Genomic DNA, 26,224 nt, shown 5'->3' with positions numbered 1-26,224 from the left:
TTCTTTCTTGAAATCTTTATCTTTCTTGACTTTGACTTCTTTTCTCTTCTTGGCAAATTCATCAGTTTATTCTGACATCCAGTTTGCTTTCTTGTGCGTCTGGATCTGTGGCAGTTGCTTTTCACCTTCGTTGTTAACTTTTTTCCCATTCTTCAGTTCCCAATCAATCAATGGTGGGAACATAAACCTGGATAACTGTCATATTAAACATAGTCCATTGTCCACATAGTCTAATCGATACTATTTGATCACTGATTACATTGTAATCAAATAGCTTTTGTTATATTCTTTCCTAGCTGTAATAATCCAGAAAGTGACTTTATTCCAGTCCATCTCAGTTCACTGATTGATAATGTGACCAATTCATTTCATCATTCACTGTGTTGAACTTACCGACTTTTGTGTGTTTACATTCCATGTTCCCACTATAATTCTCTCTTTGCAGCTTTGGATTTTATGGATTTTATTTAAATCTAAAGAATAATCTCAAAGTAAATGTGGACATCAGCAACAGTCCCAAAAGCTTTAATCTAGCTATATCAGAAATACCATTACTATTTCCATTTAATACTGACCCTACACCTACTGCCTTTTAATTTCTGCATTATTTAGATGAAGCTAATGCAAATAAGGTTATACTTTTGTGACTCACTTTCACTAAAATTAAATAAAAGGATATTTGAGAAATAGTTCGCTTATTTTACTATGTTCCTCTCAAACTCTTTCCTGTTATATTTATTTTCATATAATGTGTAACATAAAAGATAATAGGGTAAATTCTCAATCTGAGAATGACCACAAGAGCAGTCTCTTTTTTTTTTACAGAAATTTGTAGTATCATCTATCAATTGCTGCTGAAGGCATAGCGTGCAGTTTTAAAGCTGCAAATATTTTCCAAATTATGGTTTGGAATACTTATCTCTTTTATGATTCAGTTTTAAGCTATTGTGCCAAGCTGAGAAACTAGTTGTACCTTACAATTCTTTTCTCTCTTAGTCAGAAGCTTTTGAAATTGCCACGTTGTATTGAATCACAGTGACAGTATGACCAGTCTTCCTTCCCTCAAATAATAGGAAAAAGTCCATCTCTTTGAGTGTTAATTATTACCTTTGACAATACATTTTAAAAGAGGTGGTGATTGCTTAGAAAATGGAGGATGCACAAAGGATTGTTTTAGGGAGGGAAGCCTCGCTTTGTGTTGAAAAAGATAATTTGTCTAATCTAATTACCTAAATTCTTAGCCATAGGCCATTTCCTGATGGGTGGTTGTGTGTAAGAATTATGCTGAGAACTAAGACGATTTAGACTTCTTTAAAATGAATGACTGTCCCAAATTAAGAAATAATGTATTTGGAATAACACTTTAAAAACAATGTAGATACAAATATACAGTCTCAGTTTCTCACACAAATATCCTGTGGGATGTAAGAGTTTAGATTCTTTTATACATTCTTACCAATAGAAAGGTAAATAGGGGAGAAAAAGTGATGTCTGAAGAGAACATTATGTTCAGCAGTCATTCAGCATCCCTTTCAAAGCTCTGGGTTACTGTTTCTTTTGGGTTCCAAATTCAGTGGAAAAGTAAGTTCTCTGGAGGGGAAATAAGGCTCCACCAGGTTAATGTCTGAAATCATTACTATAACCCTAGAAATTCATTGATAAACTAGAATGAAAGCCACTGGCCTCTGGATCTCTCAACTGCTGTTCCCTAAATCAGGGCTTTTCAACCAGTGCTACGGGTACCACTTGTGGTACATTGGCACCTGGCAGGTGGTACGCAACCATCCTAGAAAAGTGGTAGTGGGGGAGGGGAATGAGCTGAACCGGTGGCAGCACCACACAAGCCTGAGCGAGAGATGGCTGGAGCTGCAGGGCTGTCAGGGCTCAGTGGAAGTGCCAGGATCAGCGCCAGGCTCCAGCTGGACCTCGGCGCTGATCCTGGTGCTTCTGCTGAGCCCAGAAGAAGCATCGATCAGCTGGAATATTGCAACCTCTCCAGGGTCTTGTGATTTACATTCAGATGCTTGGCAACTGATTCATATTTATGACGGTCACAGTGTCCCAGGGTCATGTGAAGTGACCAAAACCTGCTGCAACCACCCAGCAGACGGGGAGAATAAAACCCAAACACCCCCCCCACCCCACCCCCGCTGCCAATCCTCAACAGAAATGCTCACAACAATGAAAACCTCGGACAGGAGGAAGAGCGCCGCCGGGCCTGTCTTGCTCGGCTGTGGCTTGGGGGGCACTTTTTTCAGTGCCATTGTAACTTCGAACAGTCACTAAGCGAACTGTTGTAAGTTGAGGACTACCTGTACTTTATCACTTTTTTCCTTTTTTTTTTTTTGGGTCATCAAGTTTTTGACACCTTGCTAGGCGACTGGTGGTACTCGGATGTTGCCATATCCTAAAAGTGGTACAATGGGTGAAAAGGTTGAAAAGCCCTGCCCTAAATTATGGCACAGTTCATCATATAGCAAGATAAAGAATACAAGACCTTGTGACTGCATCAATGCAGTTATTTTTCAAGAATTAGAGAAGTGGTTTTCACTCGTTTCTTTATGGATTTTACTTCCCAATCTTGTCAATAATAATTCTTGAATTCTTAGATGGTCTCTCCTCCAAATACAAATCAAAATGGACTCTCTTTAATTTCCCAGATCAACCAAAGTTGACTAGGTGCTGCCACTTGGTGAAACTCTGAATAATCAGACAGTATATGTCTGAATATATGTGGAGGGAAGTTGGATTAGAAGATCATGTTTTAATATTGGAGTAAGAAATATCAATAACCTATGCTATGTAGATGCCACTACTCCGATACCTGAAAATGCAAACGAACTGCAAGTTTTAGTAATGAAAGTAAAGGAACACAGTTTTTTTAAAATGGGGCTCTTTATCCAACTCCAGTATAAAAAAGACCAAATTAATGACAAGAGGGACAGCAGCCCTTTTAGAATAGATACTGAAGAAACAGAAATGGTAGCTAACTTCCACCTTTTAGGGCTGGCCTATCAACAATAAAGGAAGCTATAATCAAGAAATACATCACAGGATAGTAATGAAGGCACTGGAAGATATATTCAGCTATCATGATGTATCTATGCCTAAAGGTAAAGGTTTCCTCTGTCCAGTTGTGTCTGACTATAGGGGGCGGTTTTTCCTCTCCATTTCTTAGCTGAGAGAGCCAGAGTTGTCCGAAAACATTTCCATGTTCATGTAGCCCGCATGACTATACGCCAAGTAACAGGAGCTCATCCCCATCACACAGTGCGCAGGTCTCAAATCTGAGCTGTCAGCTTTCCAGCGGAGCCATCGCGCCTTCTCATGTCTAGGCATACAGAGATCAAAACTCTGCATATTGAAAAGAAAATTTTAATTTTTTTCTTTCTATTTCTTTTTAGCTTTTTGCACTTTTTTTCCTTTGTTTTATTTTATATTATTTTGTGTTAGTGTCTTTGTTCTCTTTTAAACTTCTAATAAAATTTATGGTCCTATGTATTTATATCTGATTTTGACAGAATTCATGTCATTATTGGCATTGTGGTGCCTAGCTTCATGTGACTACTGTTTATATATTCCATTTTCTATTCTGTGTCAATTTCTTCAGATCCAACATTAGGAAATTAAGTCTCCTTTTCTCCAGCATACCTTTATGCAGAACAATTTTTTCAGATTGCTTGAGCTCTTGGTTTTAGTATAGAATAGCTGTTGATGACAGTAAATGACCTAATCTTCAAGTTAATTTAGAGCACGGATGTCAAACTCGATCGCGTCACGTGATGTATCGTGATATGTCATGACTTTTTCCCTTTGCCGCCAGTTTGACACCCCTGATTTAGAGCAATGCTTTGCTGTCAGTAGCCAATCCTATGCTTCTATCTAGGCCTTCGGAATATAATAATTGAGACATAGGTTAAGTCATTTTCCACTCCTCCAACCTGAAAAGTTTGGGAGCATCTCTGTGTTGTTGTAAAAGATTATTGTAGCTTCCTGTTTAAATATCCTCAATGTGATTTTCTCCTATTCAAGGCTTATTGAAAGAAGTTAATCACCAAGCTACCTAGTAATAGTACTGACAAGAAAGGTCAGAAGCTAAATGATTTGGATGCCATTTTTATTTCACCGGGGCTTTATTGCAGTTGCCAAGGTGTATGGCAAGCTACCAGTGCTTTTAGGAGAAGAAAAATATAGTTTTCAAACATTTCTCTGAAGATAAATGGCTTTTGGACAAGTCTTTTATGCAGGGGTGAACAAGATGTCAAAGCATCATTTCTAGACATATTGGTGATTTTGTTGCTAAATCCATAGCTGGAAAAGTAGTACTGAAGCTTCATACTTAGTTATCATTTCCTGGCTTTTCAGCACTGAAAGAAGTGAACCCACATTGAAAAAAAATCCCTTTGAAGAGAAAAGTTTATTCAATTATAAGACAAATAATATGCTAGATCAAGTTTAATCCATGAAAAATATACCTGCCACTTCAGATAATCCAGTTCTAAGCAATATTTCCAACTCTTCATCTAATGTTTTTGATATTAACAGTGCTGAAAAAAGATAGCTGTTTGCATTTCCATTCTTGATCTCAGGGAACCAAACTTTTTTTTTATCATCCCTTGCAAAGTGCAAATGATTTCAGGTATTCTTTCTTTTCTTCAAGCTGATGGTTAGTTTGTAACACTTGACCTATAACAAAAAGAGCCATTGCCAATCCTCTTTGGCTCCAAATAGGACGAGAGCCATAGCAGTGTCAGGTGGCACCTTTCAGCCTGATCAGATACTAACTCTTGCCATCCCAAATGTAGCAATCTAGTTACTCCAGTGGTGTATGATGAAGGCATTTACTATTTTATTATTCATTTTGCAATTACTTTTTTCAGTGTATTAGACACTAACCACTGGTGTTCTTAAGAGACAGCAGTAGTATTTTCAGAGGCAGAAAAGAAGAAATAGTGTCCCAGGAAGATAAATAAATAAAGGGGTGATCAACTGATGAACAAGGACCTCTAGCACCCACGTCACAGGGGCAGTATCGGGTTTCATATGGCATTCTCCTATTTTCCCTTCCAAAAGAGCTGTGGCCAGGGCATTAACTCAAGCTGGAAATAAAGTTCTATTGAGTTTGAGAACTGTAATAAAATATAAATATGAGGCTGGTTTAGGCACTGAAATTTAGTTATTTACAAGTATATTATGAGAGAAAGCAGCAATTTCTGTTTGGTCTTCCATGTCTAACATCTTTTGCTGGGGAAGCTGGCAGGGAACATCGCAAATGGCAATCATGTGATTTCAGGGCACTGCAACCAGTTATATGAAACTATTGCCAAACATCCAGATTGCAGCCACATGACTGCAGGGTGCTGGGAGAGCCAGAACTCTGAAGACTGGTTGTAACCACCATTTATGTGTAGAACCACCATAATCTTCAATGGTCTTTGAACAAATGGTCATCAGTATAGCCACTCCCATTTAGATATCCAGTCTAGAGCAGATGCAGCTATAGCATTTTTGTATTATCATCTATTTTCTCATAGTAGCGTTGAACATGTTGCCTTAAAGTAAGGTAACTTGGCTTCTATACATGTTTGTAATACATATTGGTCACAAGAAAAACATCAGGTTCCCCGTAACTAGTTCTCAGAATGGTCATCTGCACATTGACATGACTCTCCATTCCACATTAGCAGTATCCATTTCTTAGAATTAGGATGCTGTTCGTGTTGGCTTCAGTGCAATGAATTATTTTTCTCCTATTCCACTTAATAGAATGGTTATCTTTTCCTAAAACTTAATATGTTTAATCTTGCATGCTTCATCAGTAAGGAAAATATAGTACACTCTTTACTGATTTAGATAGAAAGAGTTAATAATTCATTTTACTTCTGTAGTCAAGTAAATGAGGAGAGGTTTTTTATTTATAGTATAAATATTACATTAAATAATATCACTTTATATTTGTATCTGTGTATACACATGAGGGAATGTAGATTGTAAAACTTGTATCACTGTTAATTTCTAATTTGCTCTATGACTAAAACATGTTATCTTGCCTCTAGATACTGCAGTGGAACTCTTTAAAATAGTTCATAAATTGAATAATACGATTATAAATAATACCATAAATGTTAATAATATGAGTTCCAAAATAAGTTTATACAATAACATATTAAAATCTTCAATGCTGCTTTGTTGTTTGCTTCTATCATCGCACAAACTGTCACTGTATAAGTAGATTATTACTTATACATTTTTAAGTTTGTTGCTTAACGACTGTATGAACTATAATCTTGTGATCAGTTATTATGTATTCATAGACCTTAGACATGAATTGTTTAGCTTATTCAGAGTAACATTGTGCAATACAAGAAACACGGACCTGACATTAGACCGTGTTGTGATCTTAAAATTATTTTTTAATCAAGCTACTTCTATTGTTGATAATCTGTCTGCTTGGATAGTATATACTAATAATATATGGAAATCATTTAAGCTCAGGAATATTTTTATGAAAAAAGAGAGGATTTTTCTTTGTAATTTCATTTTATTAATCCCCCATCTGATCCCGCTCCTTCTATATACAGTAATCCCCCCGAATCAGCAGTGTGGAGATAGTGTGGGAGGAGGAAGAGGAGAAGGACTTTAAAATCTGATGGGGATTTTTCCAGGTCTTTAAATTGAAGCTTTATCTTTACATTTATATTGCTCACTGAATCATTAATATCAATAACAAGATTTTAATACGTTTACTAAATATATCATGATTATTGGCTTTAGTTCTAGAGTTATTTTAACCTATAATGTTCAATCCTCTTGACAAAGTGTTAAATATTCTCAGATTATATCAAAGCAATAGGAAACATTTTTAAAAAAATTAGAAACAATACAAATTGGACTTTGGATGCTCTAAACTCATTTTTTGTTTTGTAGCTTTGGTAAGTTATAACTCAACTTGACAGCCTTAAGGGCTAAGAGGCAAGAGGCAAGCTGTAAAATACACACAGGGAATCAATAGTTTAAATCAGGGGTGTCAAACTCAATTTCATTGAGAGCCGCATCAGCATTGTGGTTGTCCTTGGGGGGGGCAGGTGTGGCCTATTGGATGGGTGTGGCCTATTGGATGGGCATGGCTGGAGTGGGTGTGGCCTGCTGGGTGGGCGTGGCCAGCTCTTCGTCGTTCACATCAAGGGTGCCTGTGGGGGCCTGGGCAGTAGTGGGACAGATCTGAGGGTCTCTGGCAGAAGGGGGTGGGACTGGGGCAAGCGCCAAGGCATGGTCCACTGGAAGAGCCTCACTGTTCCTCTCAGGCCATGCAAGGGCGGGCTGGATGGTGCTGCGGGCTTCCCGGAGCCAGGCAGCACAAATCCAAAAAGAAGCGCGACGCCACCCAGTCCCCAGCCTGCCCGGTTTCGGCAGGCAGCGGTGCGCTCTCCTCACAGCGCCGAGAGGCTGAGCCGGGCAGTGCGAAGCTCGCCAGCTTTGCACCTTGCTGCCTGCTGAAATCAGGCAGGCTGGGGGCTGAGCGGCGGCGCACTTCTTTTTGGATTCGTGCCACCTGGCTCAGCCTCTTGGCGCTGTAAGGACAGCACCCCACTGCCTGCTGAACCCCCTCCCCCGGAGCCCATCAAGCCGGATATGTGAAGTAGGCAAGGGCCATTTGCTGGCCACTTCCAGGCGATGGTGCATTTCTTCATTCCTCACAAACGGTGACACCTCCCCAGGGGGCGGGGCCAGTGCGGCAGGGGCCAGTCCCTTGCTGTTTCCAGACGGCCTTGTGAAGCTAAGACTGAATGCATTTCAGCATAGATGGCCACCACAAAATTGTACATTGGCTCCTGGGCGGCCTGGGCCGGGGCCAAGGCAGTGGGGGCCATTCCCTCACTGTTTCCAGGAAGGCTTCCCGGGCGACATGAAACCACGTCGCGGGCCGCATCTGGCCCCCGGGCCTTGTGTTTGACATGTCTGGCTTAAATGCTCCAGAGCAAGGAGAACAACTGGGTTTTTAAGGCCTTCTGGAACACCATTAAGATGGGAGATGCACAGATTAGGGGATGATATTCCAGAAAGCAGACATCACAACAGAGAAGTTTTCTGAGTCTTGCTACACAGCATTGTTTGATAAATGGGACTTGCATGATCTAACTGAACAGGCAGAAACCATGGAAAATGGGCAGTCTCTCAGATAATTAGGCCTATGCCATGAAGAACTTTATAGATGATAACCAGCATCTTGAAATGCACCCAGAAGTTCTCTGGCATCTAGTGCAGCTTGCAGAGTACTGATGATGCATGAACATTCTTCCGCTGTTGCATTCTGCACCAGGTATCGCTCCTGAAGAGTCGAGAGCAGCCCCATGGATTTTAAGATCTGAATCCACAAATGATTTGTTCCTTGGAGTCATGTTTGGAGGCAGGAATCCTTCCAAACATGTTTTCTTTTTGCAGGCTGAAAGCATGCCATGAATTCAGCTACTAAAGTGCTTGTAAGAGTGCTTCTGGAAGCATAGATGCAGAATAGGTTTACTTTACAGTACAGTCATGCACGTATTTGGAAGTGGGAAAGGACTCTTTTCAATTTGAGACAATACAAACATAATAAATGGAAAGGAAGGTTCATCTCCCTCATGACTCAATCCTTCTCAAACGACATTATTATTGACTGAATCATTGGTTGCCAAAAAGAAAAATCAATTTTAGAAGTACTTGCTTGGCCACAGATCATGATACAAATCCAGCGTAGGCAGGCTGATTTTATCAACTGTCTGAAGAATAATTTCTACAGTTAGCCACAAAAGAAGAAGAAATTACAACTATGTCAAAGATTGCTTAGCATTTCTTTCAATTCTCTTCTTTTCATTCTATGCTTCTAAAACGTTTTTACGTCTTCTTTCATTCAGTCATATTTTAATGTGATGCAGTTATACTGTAAATCTTGTACTCAGAGTTGAAGACTATTCTCAAAAAACCTACACAACCCTGGAACCTGTTAGGTCATTTTTTGAGAGGAAGGCAGTGCAGTCTGATGTGACCAGAATGAAGATTAAATTTTAGGCTGACCATATATATTTTTTATCCCAGTGCTGGATGGTCCTAAGATCATCTAAGAAGAGTATATATCATAAACCAGGGATCCCCAACCCCAGAGCATGGACCAGTACCGATCCGTGGCCTGTTAGGAACTGGGCCACGTAGCTGCAGGTAAGCAGCAGGTGAGCAAGCAAAGCTTCATCTGTGTTTGCAGCCACACCCCAGTGCTACCATCACCACCTCTGCTCCATCTCAGATCATCAGGCATTAGACTTTCATAGTAGCATAAATCCCACTGTAAACTGCACATGTGAGGGATCTGGGTTGCGTGCTCCCCCTCCCGCTCCAGCACATGGAAAAATGGTCTTCCATAAAACCGGTCCCTAGTGCCAAAAAGGTTGGGGACCGCTGTCATAAACAGAAAAATAATTGTAGTGGCAAATGAAGTTCAACAATAAGTTAATATTTACTTACCTAAACAAATAAACAGAATGACCACGAACAGGCAAAAAAACAGTGGAAATGGGTGCAACTATCAACTTCCTGCTGCCTTCCCATTCACTTTGCTTCAGGGAAGCTGGAAGGGAGCATCAGAAATCATGACCACGTGACTGAGGAGATGCTACAATGGCTGTAACTTTATGAATAAAATTGGGCTGCACATTGAAGAAATTACAAATCCATAGGAGTAATGGGACTCAGATTTTTTAAGCTTTTCTAAGTTAGAGGGTTTTAGGTACCTTGATTCAAAAATTGTATAATGACCAATTGGGCAAACCTGATGGTAAAACAGATCAATGAGACTTTTAATAGCATATAGATGATACCAGTTTAATGCATCTGCTGCAATCTTTTCTCTGTGCTCTTCCAGGCTGATTCCATTGGACTTTTTTGCATAGGCATAGTTGCAGATAGCCTTTATAATATTGCTTATAAATCAATATAAGCTAGCCTTCCTTATCACAAAACTTGCTGAAGTTCAGGCCCTATGTAACACCTCCTGCCTGAGATCCATCAGGTTCCAACACTCTTGGCCTCCCAGGAAGGTATGAAGACCTAGCTTTTCCCCCAGGTGATGAGCCGGGATGATAAATGAGCTCAATGGTTTCATGGGTTTGAGTCCTAAGTACCTTGGTAAGCATTTTGTGATAATTTCAATTTGCTTTCCATGTTGTTAGCTGACCAGAGTTTATATGTTAAATTAGTGACCAATTTACATTTTCTAAATTGATAAATTACTAATGGCCTTCTTGATGAAGGGATAATTGAGTAGAATGTATGCATGAGAAAACTTACCTAGTTTACCTATTTTCCTAAACTTCAACCAACATTTTGCCAGGATTAACATAGATCAGCATATGGACACAAAAAAACCATCTACAACTAGAGTGGAGTGTGTAAAGGGAGACGGGGAAGAAATCTATTGTCCCAGTGCACGTTCTGCTACTTTGTGAGAAAGATTATTCACAGTGGCTCTATGTCTATATTACAATCTTGTGAATAAACCTGCCTGTTGCTTTATTTCTAACCTTTTTCATGAACTCCCCAGTTCATTAATAGTAGAGCTAATATGTTTATTATGGATTTATACAATCTTAACTCACCAAGATCTTGTGCTATATTTTGTTTTCATTTTTGGTATTAATCCAAAATTAATGAATAAATTAATCCAAAATTATAGAATAAATAAATTATTCTATACATCATTGGAATATTATGTAATAGAATGTTCAAATTAGACAAAGTAGAAATGTTAATTCTAATGGATCACTCCAAGCATAGATTTTGAACAAACTATCTATATAAATAAAAATGTAAATGTTCGTTTGTTCAAAATCTTAAATCTCCGAAAGTTTTTCACCGATTGCTTTGAAATTTTGACACAACGTTGCATTCGAATACGCGCGTGTTTTTATATACCTATATTGTGTGACAGGTAAAAACATGCTTTTTTTTTTGAAAAACAGCGCTATCTGTTGGACATAAAAGCAACACACACTTTTACCAGAGTGAGCCACAGCAGCGCGTGCCTGGGTACAGCTAGTATAAAATAAATATTTATTGATGCAGTAATAATAACCACTCTCCTTAGTTTCTCTCCCTAATGTGGCCAGGTACCCAACTGACACTCTCTGAGGTTGTGGTCCAAAACCTTGAACTGAGCAAGGCTAGGGACTAGTGAGTTACACTTTGATTCCCCACATGCCCTCCTGGCAGCCACAGGCTCTTCTGAGTAGCAGAGAGTGTAGTGATTAAGACATTAGGTTAGAGAGACTGGGAGTTGTAGTCCTGCCTTGGGCATGAAGCCAGCTGGGTGACCCTGGGCCAGTCTCTGTCTCTCAGCCCTAGGAAGACTGCAGTGGCAAACCACTTCTGAAAACCCTTGCCAAGAACAATGCAGGGGTAGTGCATGTATTTGCCAAAAGTCAAGACTGACTTGAAAGCACCAAAAATGGTTCTTGTTAGATATACCTGCATATCTCATTTATTAAGCATAATTTAAATTATCTAAAAATCTATCTAAGAACTGATCTAAATTATCTAAGAACGAATGTCTTTTCTCCACATTGACACTGACCTTATATTGAGCAACAAGTTTAATGAGCTAATTCAATCCAATTTAACATCTCAGTAGCAGAGAATATTTAGGAACTCCCATGGACCAGATAACTATTAATTGGGATCTGTCCCACCCTGCAACATATCAGGACCGCTGAGGTTTGGCACTACATTGCAGTTTGTAGTGTAACTGCTGAATGACTCCTGAAATTTGGAAAAGCACTCATCAAGCTCTCAAACAGAACTCTACATTGTAGATGTGGAAATATTTTACTTCCCCTTTCCTATGCTAAATGGCAGAGTTCAAGGGAGTATTTGATTTTTTCCAATCTTCCTCATCATGAGAAATCACTATTTTTACCTGGATACTACATTAACTTCCATAGGAAAATAAACTGATTAAAATAATCTGCCCCAGATGCTTGGCAGAACTGAATTGTTTTCTGAATATGCTTGGGGATTTTCTTTGCTTCTTTTTTTTTTTAGGTCAAATAATCGTCGCTGATCTGTAGATTACAGAAACAGCTTGGGCAATAGACACTATTGCAGCAAAATTCCTTCTTCCACAGCCAAGCCAGCCTCCTAGATTAATGGATTGTTGGGGGTAATGAAGTGGAAGTTTGAATGCAAATGAAGGAAATATCAGGGCAAAAGAGATCAAGCACGGCCTGAAGTCCATTTGGTGCAATATTCTGCAGCATTGGAGGTAGCAGAGAATGCTTATTTCTCTTCCTTTGATGCATCTCTGCAAAATAGGCTAATACGGTTATTCAACCTACATACTGCCTCTTCCATAAGGATGCTGGGGATATAAAACTGGTATAAATGATGACTCATTATAAACAACTTGTTACTTTTTTTCAGATGTGCTTCACATTTGGCTCCATTAGGGATGAAGTAATCATATAACTGATAATTGTGTATCCTATTGGTTTGGATATTTTTCAGCTTATAAGTCAAAGATGTGAACCGGATGATGGCAAAGGTGAAAGCCAACAATTAGCTTTCGTGGCTAATCGAACTGACCAGAGAAGACCTGCCTCCTTGGTTAATTTTTCCACTTTGGAGGATGTATTATAGGGCCTTTCTTTGACAAGGAAACCTGAAACACTTTTATGATGTTATTAAAGTTTACAAATACAAAGATTACTTTTTGTTTTTTGTTTCAGTTTATATTAAAGAAGGGGAAGACGTGCAAAGAGATAGAAAAAAGTAAAGATAACAAAAGATAAATAAAAAAATCCTTCCCCTGCCTGCAGACAAGTATAAACAACTTCACATCTCATCCCTTATCAATCAAATTATAAAATCTTATTCAGTCCTAATCAGTAAAAGTCTATGGGTAGTCCTTGATATAGGGCTGGTCCTTTAGCAACCACTCAAAATTACAACGGACCTACAGAAAATATCATTTCAAATCCCTATAGCCCCTTACCTTTCCAAAATCAGTATTCTAGTTGATGTCCTTAAACTAGGTTTAAGTTGCAATCCTTAAATTTACATAAAACTTTTTTCATCCAGAGTAGGAGGAAACTCTCCTAGTGGGATGAAGCATGCCTTTCAGAAGGTTCTTAACATCCAAAAAGCAATAACAAGCAACTTCCTAAAGTAGTTAAGACAGGAAGTCAGCAAACTCACTGTCTATTTGAAGGCACTAAATTACAGCTTAGGCAGGATGATTTTCCCCCAGGTCTCAGAGCTCTTAAACCCACTGGAGATTGCTATTTTATGATCTCTGTATGGAGCAATCTTGTGGCTGATCCTAGTCCTCTGCTGGATCCAGAGAGGAATTCTGAGGAACTGATCTGTTCACCGGCTCATCTTTTCACTATAGCCATCAACTCTGCTTTTGTAAAGCCATCTTCAATCTGCCAATGCTTCCTTGATAAACTAGCATACATATGTGTGTGCACCTTCAAGCAGTCTTGACTATTTGTAACTGCCTGAACGAATCCTTGCAGTCTTCTTGGCAGCATGATTGAAACTGGTTTGCTGTTTATTTCTTTTTCCTACGACTGAGAGAGAATGACTGGTCCAAAGCCACACAGCTGGCTTCTTAACTAAGATACACACCTAGCACTCACAGTCTCTCAACTTCTAGCCTGGTGGCTTTAACCACTACATGAAACAGACTCCTGAAAAATTAAGTGATCTCAAATGTACTAATTCTGGCTCAAAAATGATCAAAAACTGTTACGAGATTGTTCGTCAGTACCTGCTTCTTGAGCAGTTCTTGAAAGCTCGTGCCTGTTTCAACAATAACTACATCTAGCTATCTTGTCTTCTGTCAGCCTTTTTTACAAAAAAAAACAAACCCTTTGATTTTTTTTCATGTATCAGGGTCTTCTCTAATGACTGTTGCCTTCAACTTCACAATTTGTCTTCTAGTCAACAGCCTGGTTTTACTTTATCTAGGAAGGGATTGATTATTCTTATAGTTCAAGATGTTCTTAATAATTTCCTCCGACACTACAATTCAGAAGTATCTCTCTTTTTTTTAGATTTTTTAGTAGGCTGCTTTCCACAGCTGTATATAACTAGAAAAATAATGGCATCCTTTGTTATCAGATATTTCTTGCAGTCTTTATCTCAGACAGGAGATGTCTGTATTTGATGGCTATAGATGCCAATCCTGTTACTTTTTGAGTCTAGGAAGATAAAATCTGTTACTTCAGCTTCTTTGCCTATTTGTATTGGATAAGCACTGACATAATCTTTATATGTTTTTAGATAAGACAAGACAGATCAGACTGGCTTTTGCACTTCAACAGGAAATTCATTCAGTCTCCCTTGCTTCTAACCATCAGTTCATATCATAAGCATACCTGAGAGGGTTGATGTCTATCCCAACAACTTAGTTCCAGTTCCAGCACTCCTCATGACAATTTGCATATTAGGCTTTCCAAAAGATGAGGCTACAGCTGCTTTGGCCAGTTGATGGATTATTATTACTAGGAACTGGATTGAGGGAATGTAGCCTTATTCATTCTTTTAGTGCTTTTGGTGATTTCAGTGTCATTGACCATGGTACAGGGCTATAAGTTAGGAATGGGTTTTGGAGGTATTTTTATTTCAATGATTCTGACATTTTCTGTTAAGCCATCTTAAAAAGGTTGGGGTAACTAAAGTTCATCATTTGGGCTGTTGTGTCCAACAGGTTTCACTTTTAGCCTGTATGGTATTTAATATTTATTTTATTTTATTTCCTGTATTTGATAACCAGTTCAATCTTATGTCACTAAGCAATGTACAACAAAGTGAAAGGAACCAGAAATAATACAAAATAAAAGCAATAATTAAATACAGAGCAGATTTATTCATGTATAGCGAAATGTTCCAGGCAGCTAGAGTTAAGCCTTGTAAAGCAGGCTTGTGTGTATGAGTATCTTGTGAACATGAGCAAATTGTAGGCAGCTTACCTATGTTGTAAAAAGTAAAGTAGTGAATATGGTACCAAAGTTAATTAAGCCAGGAAATTGTCTTGTGAAGCATTTTTTGCCCTTAGAGAGAGATTGATACCTACATGAAAATAAAAACAAAGAGGTTCACCAGCTTTTGTGTGCAATCTTGTTTTTCTAATAGACATAAGTGATCACCAGAATGCATTAAATGTGAAACTATAGATAAAAAAAATGGGAGATAACCACTGTTAAAAGTCATTAATAGTGAAATTTACTATGTGGGAAAACTACTGACTTAGCAGTCCGGTCCATTTCCCGGCATATATAAGATAATATAGATATACTGTAGTATATAGATATAGATACATGTGTGCATTCATAAGAAGTGTTTAACCCATATATAATTTCTAATTTAAAGAAATAAATTGATAACAACATAATTGTTTTAAGCTACTTGAATCATAATTTCAGGGGTTTTCTACAGCAATTGCAGAGGAATTTTCATATTTGATTTACTAAAGACTTCTGCATTGATATACATATAAAGGCTTCAGCAAGCTAGTGAACTAGTTCTCATGTTACATTTACAATGTTTTGATTTTGAGACCCCTGACTTAAGATTTCATCCTCTTATAAGTGTTATTCACCCGTTCCCAGATTTCAGCTATGAACTTGCTGAAGGCAGTTAGAATGAGGAGTAAAAAAAGGCAACAGCATACCCACAACTGGGCAAGGATACTTAAGTGTTACATTGCTCATGATCAGATTTCTTATTCCTTTCCACAACTGGCTATTTCAAATTACTCTCAATACTCTGCTGTGAATGGTCATGAAATCTATTAACCCAAAGAAAAGGAAGACCTGCTTAGTGACACAGGATAGCTTCACGCGTTAAAATATTGACTTGGTGCCAGTCACAGTTATTAGTAGTGGCACAGTTCCACTTTTCTCTCACAGGTCTCTCTAAAGAATGCAGGTTGGCAGCAAATTGAATGCTAAGTGGTTGGTACTCAGCAGGCACTGGAAAAACAACCCCTTTCAATAGAAACAGTGTTCACAGCATTCCCATGCTCCTGCTGGATGTTTGAAATTTATTTCTGATTCAGCAGTTAACTTATTTTGATTTGTTATCTAGCTTTTACTTCTGGAAACAAGCAGCACTAAAACTAATTCTTTTGAACAGAGGGGCATATGCTTTTTTATCAGATACAGTAGATTTCTGTCTTTCTGATGCTCTTTAATAGAACAAATTACAGAAAATTACAGGCAAAATTTACTAATAGCACTCATAAAATGTACTGGTTACTGAAATTCACTGACTTTATTGTCAGAGAACAAGAAATTTATTTGGGAGAGATAACTTAGTTCCTCTCATGTTTTTATAAAGTGTGTTTAATTTGAAGGTTCCCCTAAGGAAATGTTCAAAACCTATAAAAGGATGGCAAGACAGAGACAGATATAAATACATATACATGCAGATACACCACTGGTTTTTGTTAGTAGCACATGTATTCAGGTATTAGCCAATTCCATCAAAAATCTGCACTGTTGAACAAATTAAAATCTCTTTTGTTCCACATATGACTTGTAACACATATACTTTTGTATGTATTAACATATACATTCTTTGTATTTTCTAATAACATAATTTTCTATGCAACATTTTTCTCAAGTATATTTTTTTCATATACAACTTTTCCCACATGTGGGAAAATATAAATTTAATATAAATTTAATATAAATGTTCCCTATTTGCAGGTTTATCTGCATTTTACATAATGTTTGAGCTGAAAAGTACTTTGACATAAATACTAATAGTCTCGATGAAGTATATGATTGGTCTGCACTGGATTTTATTTTGGTGAATTGACTAAGTTTATAACATTCCTAAACCTAAAAATTTGGAAATGTTACTGTGTTATTGGCGGACTTTATAGAGAACTTCAGTTTATTTTCAGTGCTTGGAATTACAAATCCCATTGATTTTAAAACATTGTTCTTATGGGTACACAACTAGCATTGCCAAAGCTGATATTATGAATTCTTCATTTGTGCTGGGTAAGCAAATTTCTGTCTAGTTAAAATCACCAGAAGTAGGCAACAGAATAATTTCCCATGATATGAATAGTTTTTATTACCATATAAATAGTCTAGCAGTATATTAACATAATAAAGACTTCTATGTTTATAACAACTTTCATCCATTTCATATAGTTGCTTACTACAGATATTCTTTCTGTGCTATAGATTAGCTTTGGCTTCCATTTTAGATTTAATATGACTCAACCCTAAATTGTAATCAAATCAGATTTCTCAACAGTGGTTTTGAAGTTGGCTTATTTCAACTCAAGAGTTGATATTAACCACAATTGGCTGGAATGGATTATATAGCATTTAAAGTACAAAATTTAACTGAATACTTCCCAAGCCTTTACTTGTCGTCCTTTGAAGTGGTATTTCAAACCAATTTTTATTACAGTCATAGACCATCATGTTTTTTAAAAAAGTAGCAAGCTCAGTCATTAAATGATAACTTAAAAATGATAACAATTAATTTTTAAAACTATGTGAGTGGAATGTGAAATATTTTCATGCTTGCATTTTAATGAATATATTTTAATGTGATAAAAAGCATTCTTTGGTGGTCCAATTTCCTTTTTAATTATCCTCATCTTACTGTTTTCTTGGTGGTTTAGCCATCTAAAAGCATCTGCCTAATGTGCTAATTCACCTTGTGTAAGTTTGGAAGACATTGTCCTAGAGGGCTAAGCCTCCTTGAGGTTATCTGCTCTTTAAAAAAAAAAACATCAGGTGTGAAACTGCAATCTGTTGTTCAAGAATAAAACAGTATTCTTTTGGCAGTTACATTAGTTTTCCAGATGAGTGCTTTATAACAGAGAGGCTCTAGCTTCAAATTGTTTTCCCTTAATCCTGAGCTTTATTTTGAAGCATTGAAAAGCATGCATGCTTGATGTCTTTACTTAACAGTGACAAATCCCTACTTTTCAAACTGGCATCCATCATATTCACACCCTGTCACTCCGGGAGAGCTGTCTCTGACAAAAGAATTTATTTAGAGTTAAAAGGAATTTCTTTTATGTTGTTTTTTATAGGCTATTGCTTCTGCTTGCATTTAATGGGCAAATGGCAGTTACCCAAAACTGAAGGTAAAACCAGTGTCTAAAATTAAGTTGAGAACAGACAGAATGAATAAAGCCCACGTTCTTGGAGGAGTCACAACTATCTTGTTTAGGTTAATGTATCATGTACCATTTTCTGTAACTGTAGAGTTCTACACAAATGAGGACAACATGAGATTTGTGGGAATAAGTAAAATCACTGACTGTCAATCCTATAGGCTGTACTTCTTTATGCTACAGAGGTTTATACTATGGCCAAACCTAGAGCAAATAGCTGAAAGGTTAGAGTCTTGCAGGTTTTATATTTAACATTGCTTAATCTGGAATTTTTTTTACACATTTACCAATCATCCACCATCCTGAGCTTCTGTTTTCTTTTTCATTTAATGAGAACTGGAGGTTTAGAATTTAGCATAAAAGTCTATGCTCTTTTATCAGACCCTCACTTCCACTCTAGCAAAAAAGAGAGAAAATGGACTAAAAGCCACTGCTGCAGTTATATCATAGTTCCTTTGCGCATTATGCCAAAGTACTCCTGTTTTAGTGGAACATAGACCTTTCAAAAGCTAATCAAGATGAAGTTGATCTGTTGAAATGCCCTTAGCCAGGATTTTCTTATTTGGATTCAATCTGTTATAATCCCTCAATGAATATTTTATTCATCTTAAGCACTGGTTCAGAACATCAACTACCTTAATTTATATTGAGGACAGAGCTAGTTATTGTCCACATTCTTAATAATAAGTCAACTGACATCCCTGGATAAACTCTGCCAATGGTTTGATGAAATTGCTAGAAAATTAAAATAAAGCTTTTGGGGAACCTCACATCACAATTTTTACAAGACAAAACAATCCCACAGCACCACCTTCTGGAATCAACTAAATTGAAGTGTAATAATTATAATACAGTTCAAACATTCTAAATAGAAGGATATCAGAATTGATAATAGTGAGGGATGCAGAAGTCCAAGACAACAATACTAGCACACTCTCTGTCTTCTTTATATAGCATCTGGCATTTGTCATCCATCAAGGCAATCAAGATAGTTGTTATTCCAAAAATCATGCCTGAAACTAGATTAGGATAGATCTGCAAAATTAGTTGTTCTATTTTTTTTTAAAAAAAAATTGATTGGACAGGATCATCAGTCACTCTTTCAAACATCTTGCCCAGGAAGATGACATTGGTAATTAGTTGGCTTATAGTTTTTACCTATTGGATACTAAATAATTTTCTTCAGAAGCAAGCTTTTAGAGGCAAGTATTATCCTCTCCCAAAGACCTTTTCATATGTAATAAATACAGAGGAAAAATAGGCTATTATTAGACACAGTTGATTGAACATGCTCTCATATTTTAGCTATATCCTTAGGTTTCAAAACCGTGAAACTCATTCAATACCTGTTCTCTTATAATTGCATAACTACAGAGCATTCATCTTTCCCCAAAAGATAAAGTTTAATTACTTACTCCCATCTATTGATATCTGAAGAAACCTCTCTCTATATTTTATTATATTACATATTACTGAGTTACATACAGTATGTTGGTATACATATACATAGACATTTAATGTGAAATTGATATTCTTTAATTGGCTGTGTAACCAGATTTTTACTTATAGATATCAATTCTATTTGAACCAATTAATGGAATATTCTGCTATTTTACTAGAAGCATTTATCTTTCACATCACATTTATCTTTCACATTAGTAGTAAAAGGTTTAGAAATATACAAAAAAATGTCATCTTCAAATAAATGCAACTTGTGTTCAGTTGAGTTATGTATGACTCTGTAGATCTTCCTAGGTTGTCCAATAGCACAAGTCAGGGGTCCCATACAGATATTAAAAAGCAAGGGTGAAAAAGGACATTGATCTAATCCTCTAATCTTTACTTTAGATGTATGCAACTCAGATAATATATATTTATCAAATTTGTATAGCCATCCTTCTTACCCAAGGGATTCTAAGTGACACACAACAATAGATAAAAGGCCAGAATATAAAAACAGCAAATACAAATATAAAATACCATAATAATAAATAGCTTTAAAAAAACAGAAATACATAGTCCATAGTTCAAGGAAATAAGAATGGCCCCCTCAACAATGAAGCCATCTAAATAGATTTCCAGTTTCATGGGAGTCCCTGATCTGGTATCTTAATTCATTTTATGAATTCTAGCTGTGGATGTACTTTTACGCAAAGAAAGCTAGGATCAGCTTCTGAAGTCACCAGGTGAGAAGTGCAATCTATACAGCTCCTTTAATTACTTTAAAATAATTGAAAATAGTCCTAATAGATGTTAAATCTCCACTTTCAAATCACCAGTTTTCCTACATAATTGGAAAGCCCATATTCAAAAGATACCTTGTCAAATGTGTGGGTTGGATAGCTCTATGGTTAACAAGGGGTCCATGAAGTTCCAGTTCCAACAGGTTTGGCAACTATATTGATGCCCTCTGGAACAATAATCCTGAGATAATCAATACCAACATTCTTTAGGAAAATGAGTAAAGACTGGGGTCACAGTAGTAGAATCTATAATTTATGCTCAATGTCCAACACAAGATAAAAATATTCAAAATTTAAACACAATGGGAAGTCTGAAAAATAAAATGAATATTTGTAATTTCAAGTTTTGAACTGTCCATTTGTGCATAAATTTGCCTAAATTCCTGAACAAACTTTTTAATAGGCAACAGGTCATTTGTTCAAATTGTTACCCGAATTTGATTCCTGTCATAGTATCTGAAAGGCAGTTATGAAATGAGATTGTCAACCAGTCTGCAAGCATTTATTTTGTATTGTGAAAAGAGGCATGTTGTAGGGATGCTTGTACCTGGTATTCCTTTGCTGTAAAATCCAATGTTCTTGTGAAGTACATATAATTGATCTGCTGAATCTTCAGTAGCAAGACACATCACTTCCAAATGACAGTAATAAGTCCCATTATATTTACTGTACATCCCTATATGCACTTTCACAATCTTTGTGTACTGAATTTAAACATATTTTGAGTTTAAAGCTGAAATTTAAATAAGCCATCAAATAATAAAATGGATATTTGTTCCATACTGAGTTTACTTTCATCATTAAAATAAAAATGTTACCACCTCCAGGACAATTACTATAAATACATTTGCCATTAAGGTCACCAAAATTATCTTCTAGCATTATTATTAACTAGCTGTACCCGGCCACGCGTTGCTGTGGCTCAGACAGGTTAAATGTTTTACCTGTCACAGGTGTGACATCTATATAATAGTAGGTATATAAAAACAAGCGCGTATTCGAATGCAACGTTGTGTCAAAATTTCAAAGCAATCGGTGAAGAACTTTCGGAGATTTAAGATTTTGAACAAACGAACATTTATATTTTTATTTATATAGATAGATAACTGAATAAGTTGAGAGGACCAAGTTCTTGATTTTTGATAGTTGTCAGAAGAAAGCATATTTCTATTAAATAATTTAAGGAGGCATTATAAAATATAAAACCTAGTCTATCAAGATTTTATATCTTAAATCTATTGTGCTAGCTGATCTGGATCAATGTGGTACACACAAAAATCTCTTTGATGTCCAAAGGGCAACTCTGATCCTCCTGACTTCACAATCTGTTTGCATCTTTTTTAAAAAAAAATATGAAATATGAAATATGATGGAACACACCAGCTCTAGCATTAATGTTATTTCCAAGAATTCCTGTGTGCCCCATTAGCAATCTTAAAACATAATAATGTCAGATTCTTTAGCTCTGTGCTTTATCTGGATATACGTTGACGAATGAAGAACATCCTGGAGATGGAATTAGGGACCAACTTTATCTGGGTCCTTTTGGAAAATGTACAGTATATACATGGCAGCAATGGTATGATTAGACACCCCCCCCCATTTTAAAGATGCTTTGAGAGCATCCATGGCATGTTCCAAAAATTCCAAATCAGCTCACCGGACCCCAAAAGTTGAACGATTCCTGGTCTGATTTATAAAATGACTATTAAATAGTTAGCTAAAAGATGGCCATGCATTAGAAATAATAGTTTGGTCTTATGAAATTCAGTTACTTTCAGATGTCAGATGGGGCAGATGTCAATAATGCATTAAGATGACTGATATTAAGATGTGATTTTACTTTCATGAAGGTCGGGTTTTCACAACCAGCCAATCCACTAAAAAGAAATTCAGTGTTTTATGTTATCTATTCAGATTTAAATTTAAGGTTGTAGTATTCTTTTTGTGCTATCTTAATGTTTATAGAAAATGATGTCTAAAAACCATTTTAGTTTATTAAAACTGCTAGTGGCTTTTCTATAGCTGCTATCTGGAGATGGGCTGTTTTAACATTCTGAATCTGCAACTGGAAAGTATTAAGTGAACCCAAGTGCCAAAATAATTGTCTTTATATGTATGGTTAAATTTCAGAACTGGGATAATGTCAAGGAGAATTTTGTTTTAATAGAAATAAAAAAACAGCAAATGAGGTAATCAAATTCAGATAAATTAGTATTGGCAGACTCTGAATGATGTATTTGCGTGAGCAATCTTTCAAAATTCTTTCTGGTATACTGCTGGCAACTCTGTATTTATTATTATTATTATAATATGATCCATGAGGGATTTGTGGGTGGCCTGGCTAATTCTAATTAATCCAGTCAGAAAGAGCAGCAGGGTAAGTAGAATAGTCTATTGGATGGAAATTCATAACTTAATTGAGGTCAAAGTCCTGGGCTGGGAGAACAAAAGTCTTTCTCTAGGATCAGGTCGATCAATAGCAATAAATATCTGGCTTGAGTACAAGTACTTTACAGTGACAGATTACTTGACACTGGCCAGAGGGCTTGGTCTTATAAAGGGTAAGAAGCCTGTACAGCTTTACACAAGTTACTTTTGTAGACTTCAGGATGGTACAAAAGTAGAAAAGGAAGCCTCTGTTGTATGTCAGTTATGAGACATAGAAGCGTGCGATTTAAAGAACCAGCACTAAACAGTGAATTGGCTGTAATTTATTAATATCTCTTCAGAAATACAAGTAGTCATGTTAGTAGTGACTGAACTCAAAAGAATTTGCATATACCTTTCAGGAATAAGTGTACTAATCTTTAAATTTGTCTGCAGCAGCATGAATAAGAAATAGTTATTATTGTTAATTAGAATTCTGTCCTTTTCCCCAGGATACAGTCCTTAAATGTGTCTGCAGCAGCTTGAATAAGAAATAGTTATTATTGTTAATTAGAATCCTGTCCTTTTCCCCATGATACAACAATCAATAATGACAGTTGAAACCAAGTATAATGCAAACAAGACTGTTTCCTGTAAGATACACCTATATGTAGCTTCATAGGAGCCCAAGATTATACTTCCAAAATTTGACAATAAAGTGGCTGAAGTGGAGTGCTGTGGGGTTTTGGTTTTTTCCAAATTAAGGGAAGGAATGTGAGTCAACTATAGGCAAACTGTTCCTTTTCCTACCTCTAAATGTCTTCTAAAGTGCCCACCTGTGAGATTATTTTAAATTTGTTTTAATATTTGGGGGTTTTCCCCAGTGCCCGCCTATAAACAACAGCCTAAAATTGTGAAAATCATCCCCCAAATTATTCCCGCTCTTCCATGACCCCACTGTCAGAGTACTTCCAGAAGAGTGGAAAACTGAGTTGCAACCCTAATCCCCAAATCTTGCCTATCCCTGCTGTAATTATTCAACTCTTACTACTGCATAGAAAAACATTTGCATAATTGTGAGACAGTTACCGTTTTAAGTATTGCATATGAATTCCGTATGTCTGTTTTGGCGCAGTTGGGATTTTTAGGCAAAATGGTTGAAATAAATCAAGAAAAAAAAACCTACTTAAGAGTGATGCTTTCTTGCTAATGTTCATTCTTGAAACTGAATAGGCTGCAAAAGTAAGTTGAGGCTTTATATAAGGTCATCTGATCACAACGAGTCTGAGTTGATTTATTAAAACTTGAATGAATAAAGCAACTCAGTGGATTTGCATGTTCTCTCACCTTGACCAAAAAGAGCCAGCTTTCCCCCCCCCCATGTCAGAGGATATAACTTACTTTAATTAACCCCAGCTTACTCTCATGCCTAAAGCACAGGCTTAATCTTAATTATGATTTATTTCAACAAGCAAACTTGATATCATAATTTAAATCTGGCTTGTTTAAGATAAATGTAATTGAGATTAATTCTAGGATTGTATGACATGGTAAGCAAAAGCTGTCTAATTTTTTCTTCTTCATAATCACAAGTGAGGAGATTTTTTTAATTATTTTTGTATCAAAATACTGTTCCTCACTGATGGATTCTTCAGATTTCCTATCAAGAGTTGTAGTGGCAAATTATTTTAATTTGGGAGGTTTTTTCTAAATCCAAGGAGCTGCAAATATGCTGTGTTTTAAAATGAAATATATGTTTCCAACATCCTTGCTGTAAATTTGATTTTAAATCATATAGTAGTGGAACTGAAATGATTTGGTCTCCATTATAGAGCCAACAAGCTTCCTCTTTTCACATTATTTAATTATAAATTGTAATAGCTGCAGGATCTCAGTTTTCTCTCTCCTATATTCCATATTATGTTATCATTCTTTCCTGTTTAGGGTGCTAAAATTTAAAAAGGAAAAATATGTGGTGCTATCCACGTTCCTCCCCAGTTTAATCCTAGCTTTCTCTTTATTGAACCATTAGTTCACATACTTCTATCATTTTCTCTTTCTCCCCTTTTTTATGAGTTTATTTTCTATTGTCTTGTTTTCCTCAGCATCTTGTTGCTTTTCTATACTGTCCCTTTTGCTTCTCTATAGTTTGAACATAAAGATGCAGTACTAAACTGACTGATAAAACTTCAAAGACATTAATGCTTTCAGAAAGTAATTTTAAGCACGGCGATGAGGAAAGCTGTAGCCATGATCCCCATCCTTCCCGAGGCCCCTTCTCCCTACAATCAGCCATTCTCACTGTGCCTGTGGATGTTCATTTCAGTTGTCCCAAGCTGTCTTCTGATTGAACAGTCAAGATCTGAAGATGCCCCTTGTATCCACCACTTCTGGAATTCAGTCACCCTGTCTCAGTGCTCAGAAAAGAGGTCATCTTCTGAATTTGAACTACAGAGAAATAATCGTGATAGCCACTAGACGGCGCAAAAGGGTAATTTGATCAGCCGAAGACTTTTTCTAAAAGAGGGATTTTTTAAAATGAAATTGCTGATTCAGCCTCAGTGCATCAAGCTCTCCAGCTCCACTAAGACTGACTAGCTATACATGATTTTTCACTCTCAACTCGCAATAATTTTTTGCTCTTTATTTCCAGAGAACCCATTCTTAATCTAGCAATTGCAGAAACCATAAGCTGTCATCACATTTCTGGGTTCTCAAAGGACAAGATTTCATGTGTAGCTCTATAATCTCAAGGTAGAGAGGTATCAATAATAATATCACAGCTTGTGGGAGGAATTACTCATTTTTTTCCTGCCAATATTCAGGGTCTCAGTTCAGTTTAAAGGAATAGCAAGCCATTAGAGACAGCTACAGTATGTAGCATCTAAACACTAGGAAACAAATACCCAATCATCTTTTTTTTTTTTGAAGAAGCAAGGAATAATAACTTCAAAAAGAAAATAATAATTTATAGAATCACTTCATCCAGACGTGATTAGAATCCAGGGTTTTTTTAATCACAAAATATAAAGATTTTTTAAAAGTGGAACAACTGGCAAAAGAAAGCAAAAGTAGTATAAATAGTAATAGGTTCCTTGGAGGGGATGTGATGGCTCAGCAGTTAAGGACATCGAGTTTGTCAGCTGGATAGCTGGCAGCCCAGGTTCAAGACCTGAGCGCCGTGCAATGGGATGAGCTCCCATTACTTGCCCCAGCTCCTCCCAATCTAGCACCTCAGGGGTCGGTCCTCTCTCCCCTATTGTTCAATATTTATGTGAAGCCGCTGGGTGAGATCATTCGAGGCTTTGGGGTGGAGTTCCATCAGTACGCTGATGATACTCAGCTGTACATCTCCACCCCGGGTCACCCCAACGATGCCCTTGACGTGATGGCCCGTTGCCTGGAGGCCGTACGGGTCTGGATGGGAAGG

At 36.9% G+C, this 26,224-nt stretch overlaps 1 protein-coding gene across 2 annotated transcripts in view; it reads left to right on the top strand.

The window, feature by feature from the left end:
- Positions 1-26,224, top strand: part of ACBD6 (acyl-CoA binding domain containing 6) — a 116,410-nt gene that overhangs the window by 57,417 nt on the left and 32,769 nt on the right. The window contains exon 7 of one of the 2 annotated variants that reach the window (XM_015811272.2): positions 12,532-12,732. The exons of the other annotated variant lie outside the window; for it this stretch is intronic. Coding sequence (XP_015666758.1) covers positions 12,532-12,663 — 132 coding nt within the window. The 3' untranslated portion in view covers positions 12,664-12,732. Of the gene's footprint in view, positions 1-12,531; positions 12,733-26,224 lie in introns of those variants that run through there. 2 annotated transcript variants of the gene reach the window in all.

Source organism: Protobothrops mucrosquamatus, unplaced genomic scaffold (genome assembly GCF_001527695.2).
Source record: "Protobothrops mucrosquamatus isolate PMUCROS unplaced genomic scaffold, P.Mucros_1.0 scaffold35, whole genome shotgun sequence".
Taxonomy (NCBI): Eukaryota; Metazoa; Chordata; class Lepidosauria; order Squamata; family Viperidae; genus Protobothrops; species Protobothrops mucrosquamatus.
Note: the sequence above shows the minus strand (reverse complement) of the source record. Positions and strands in the feature narration are given on the sequence as shown.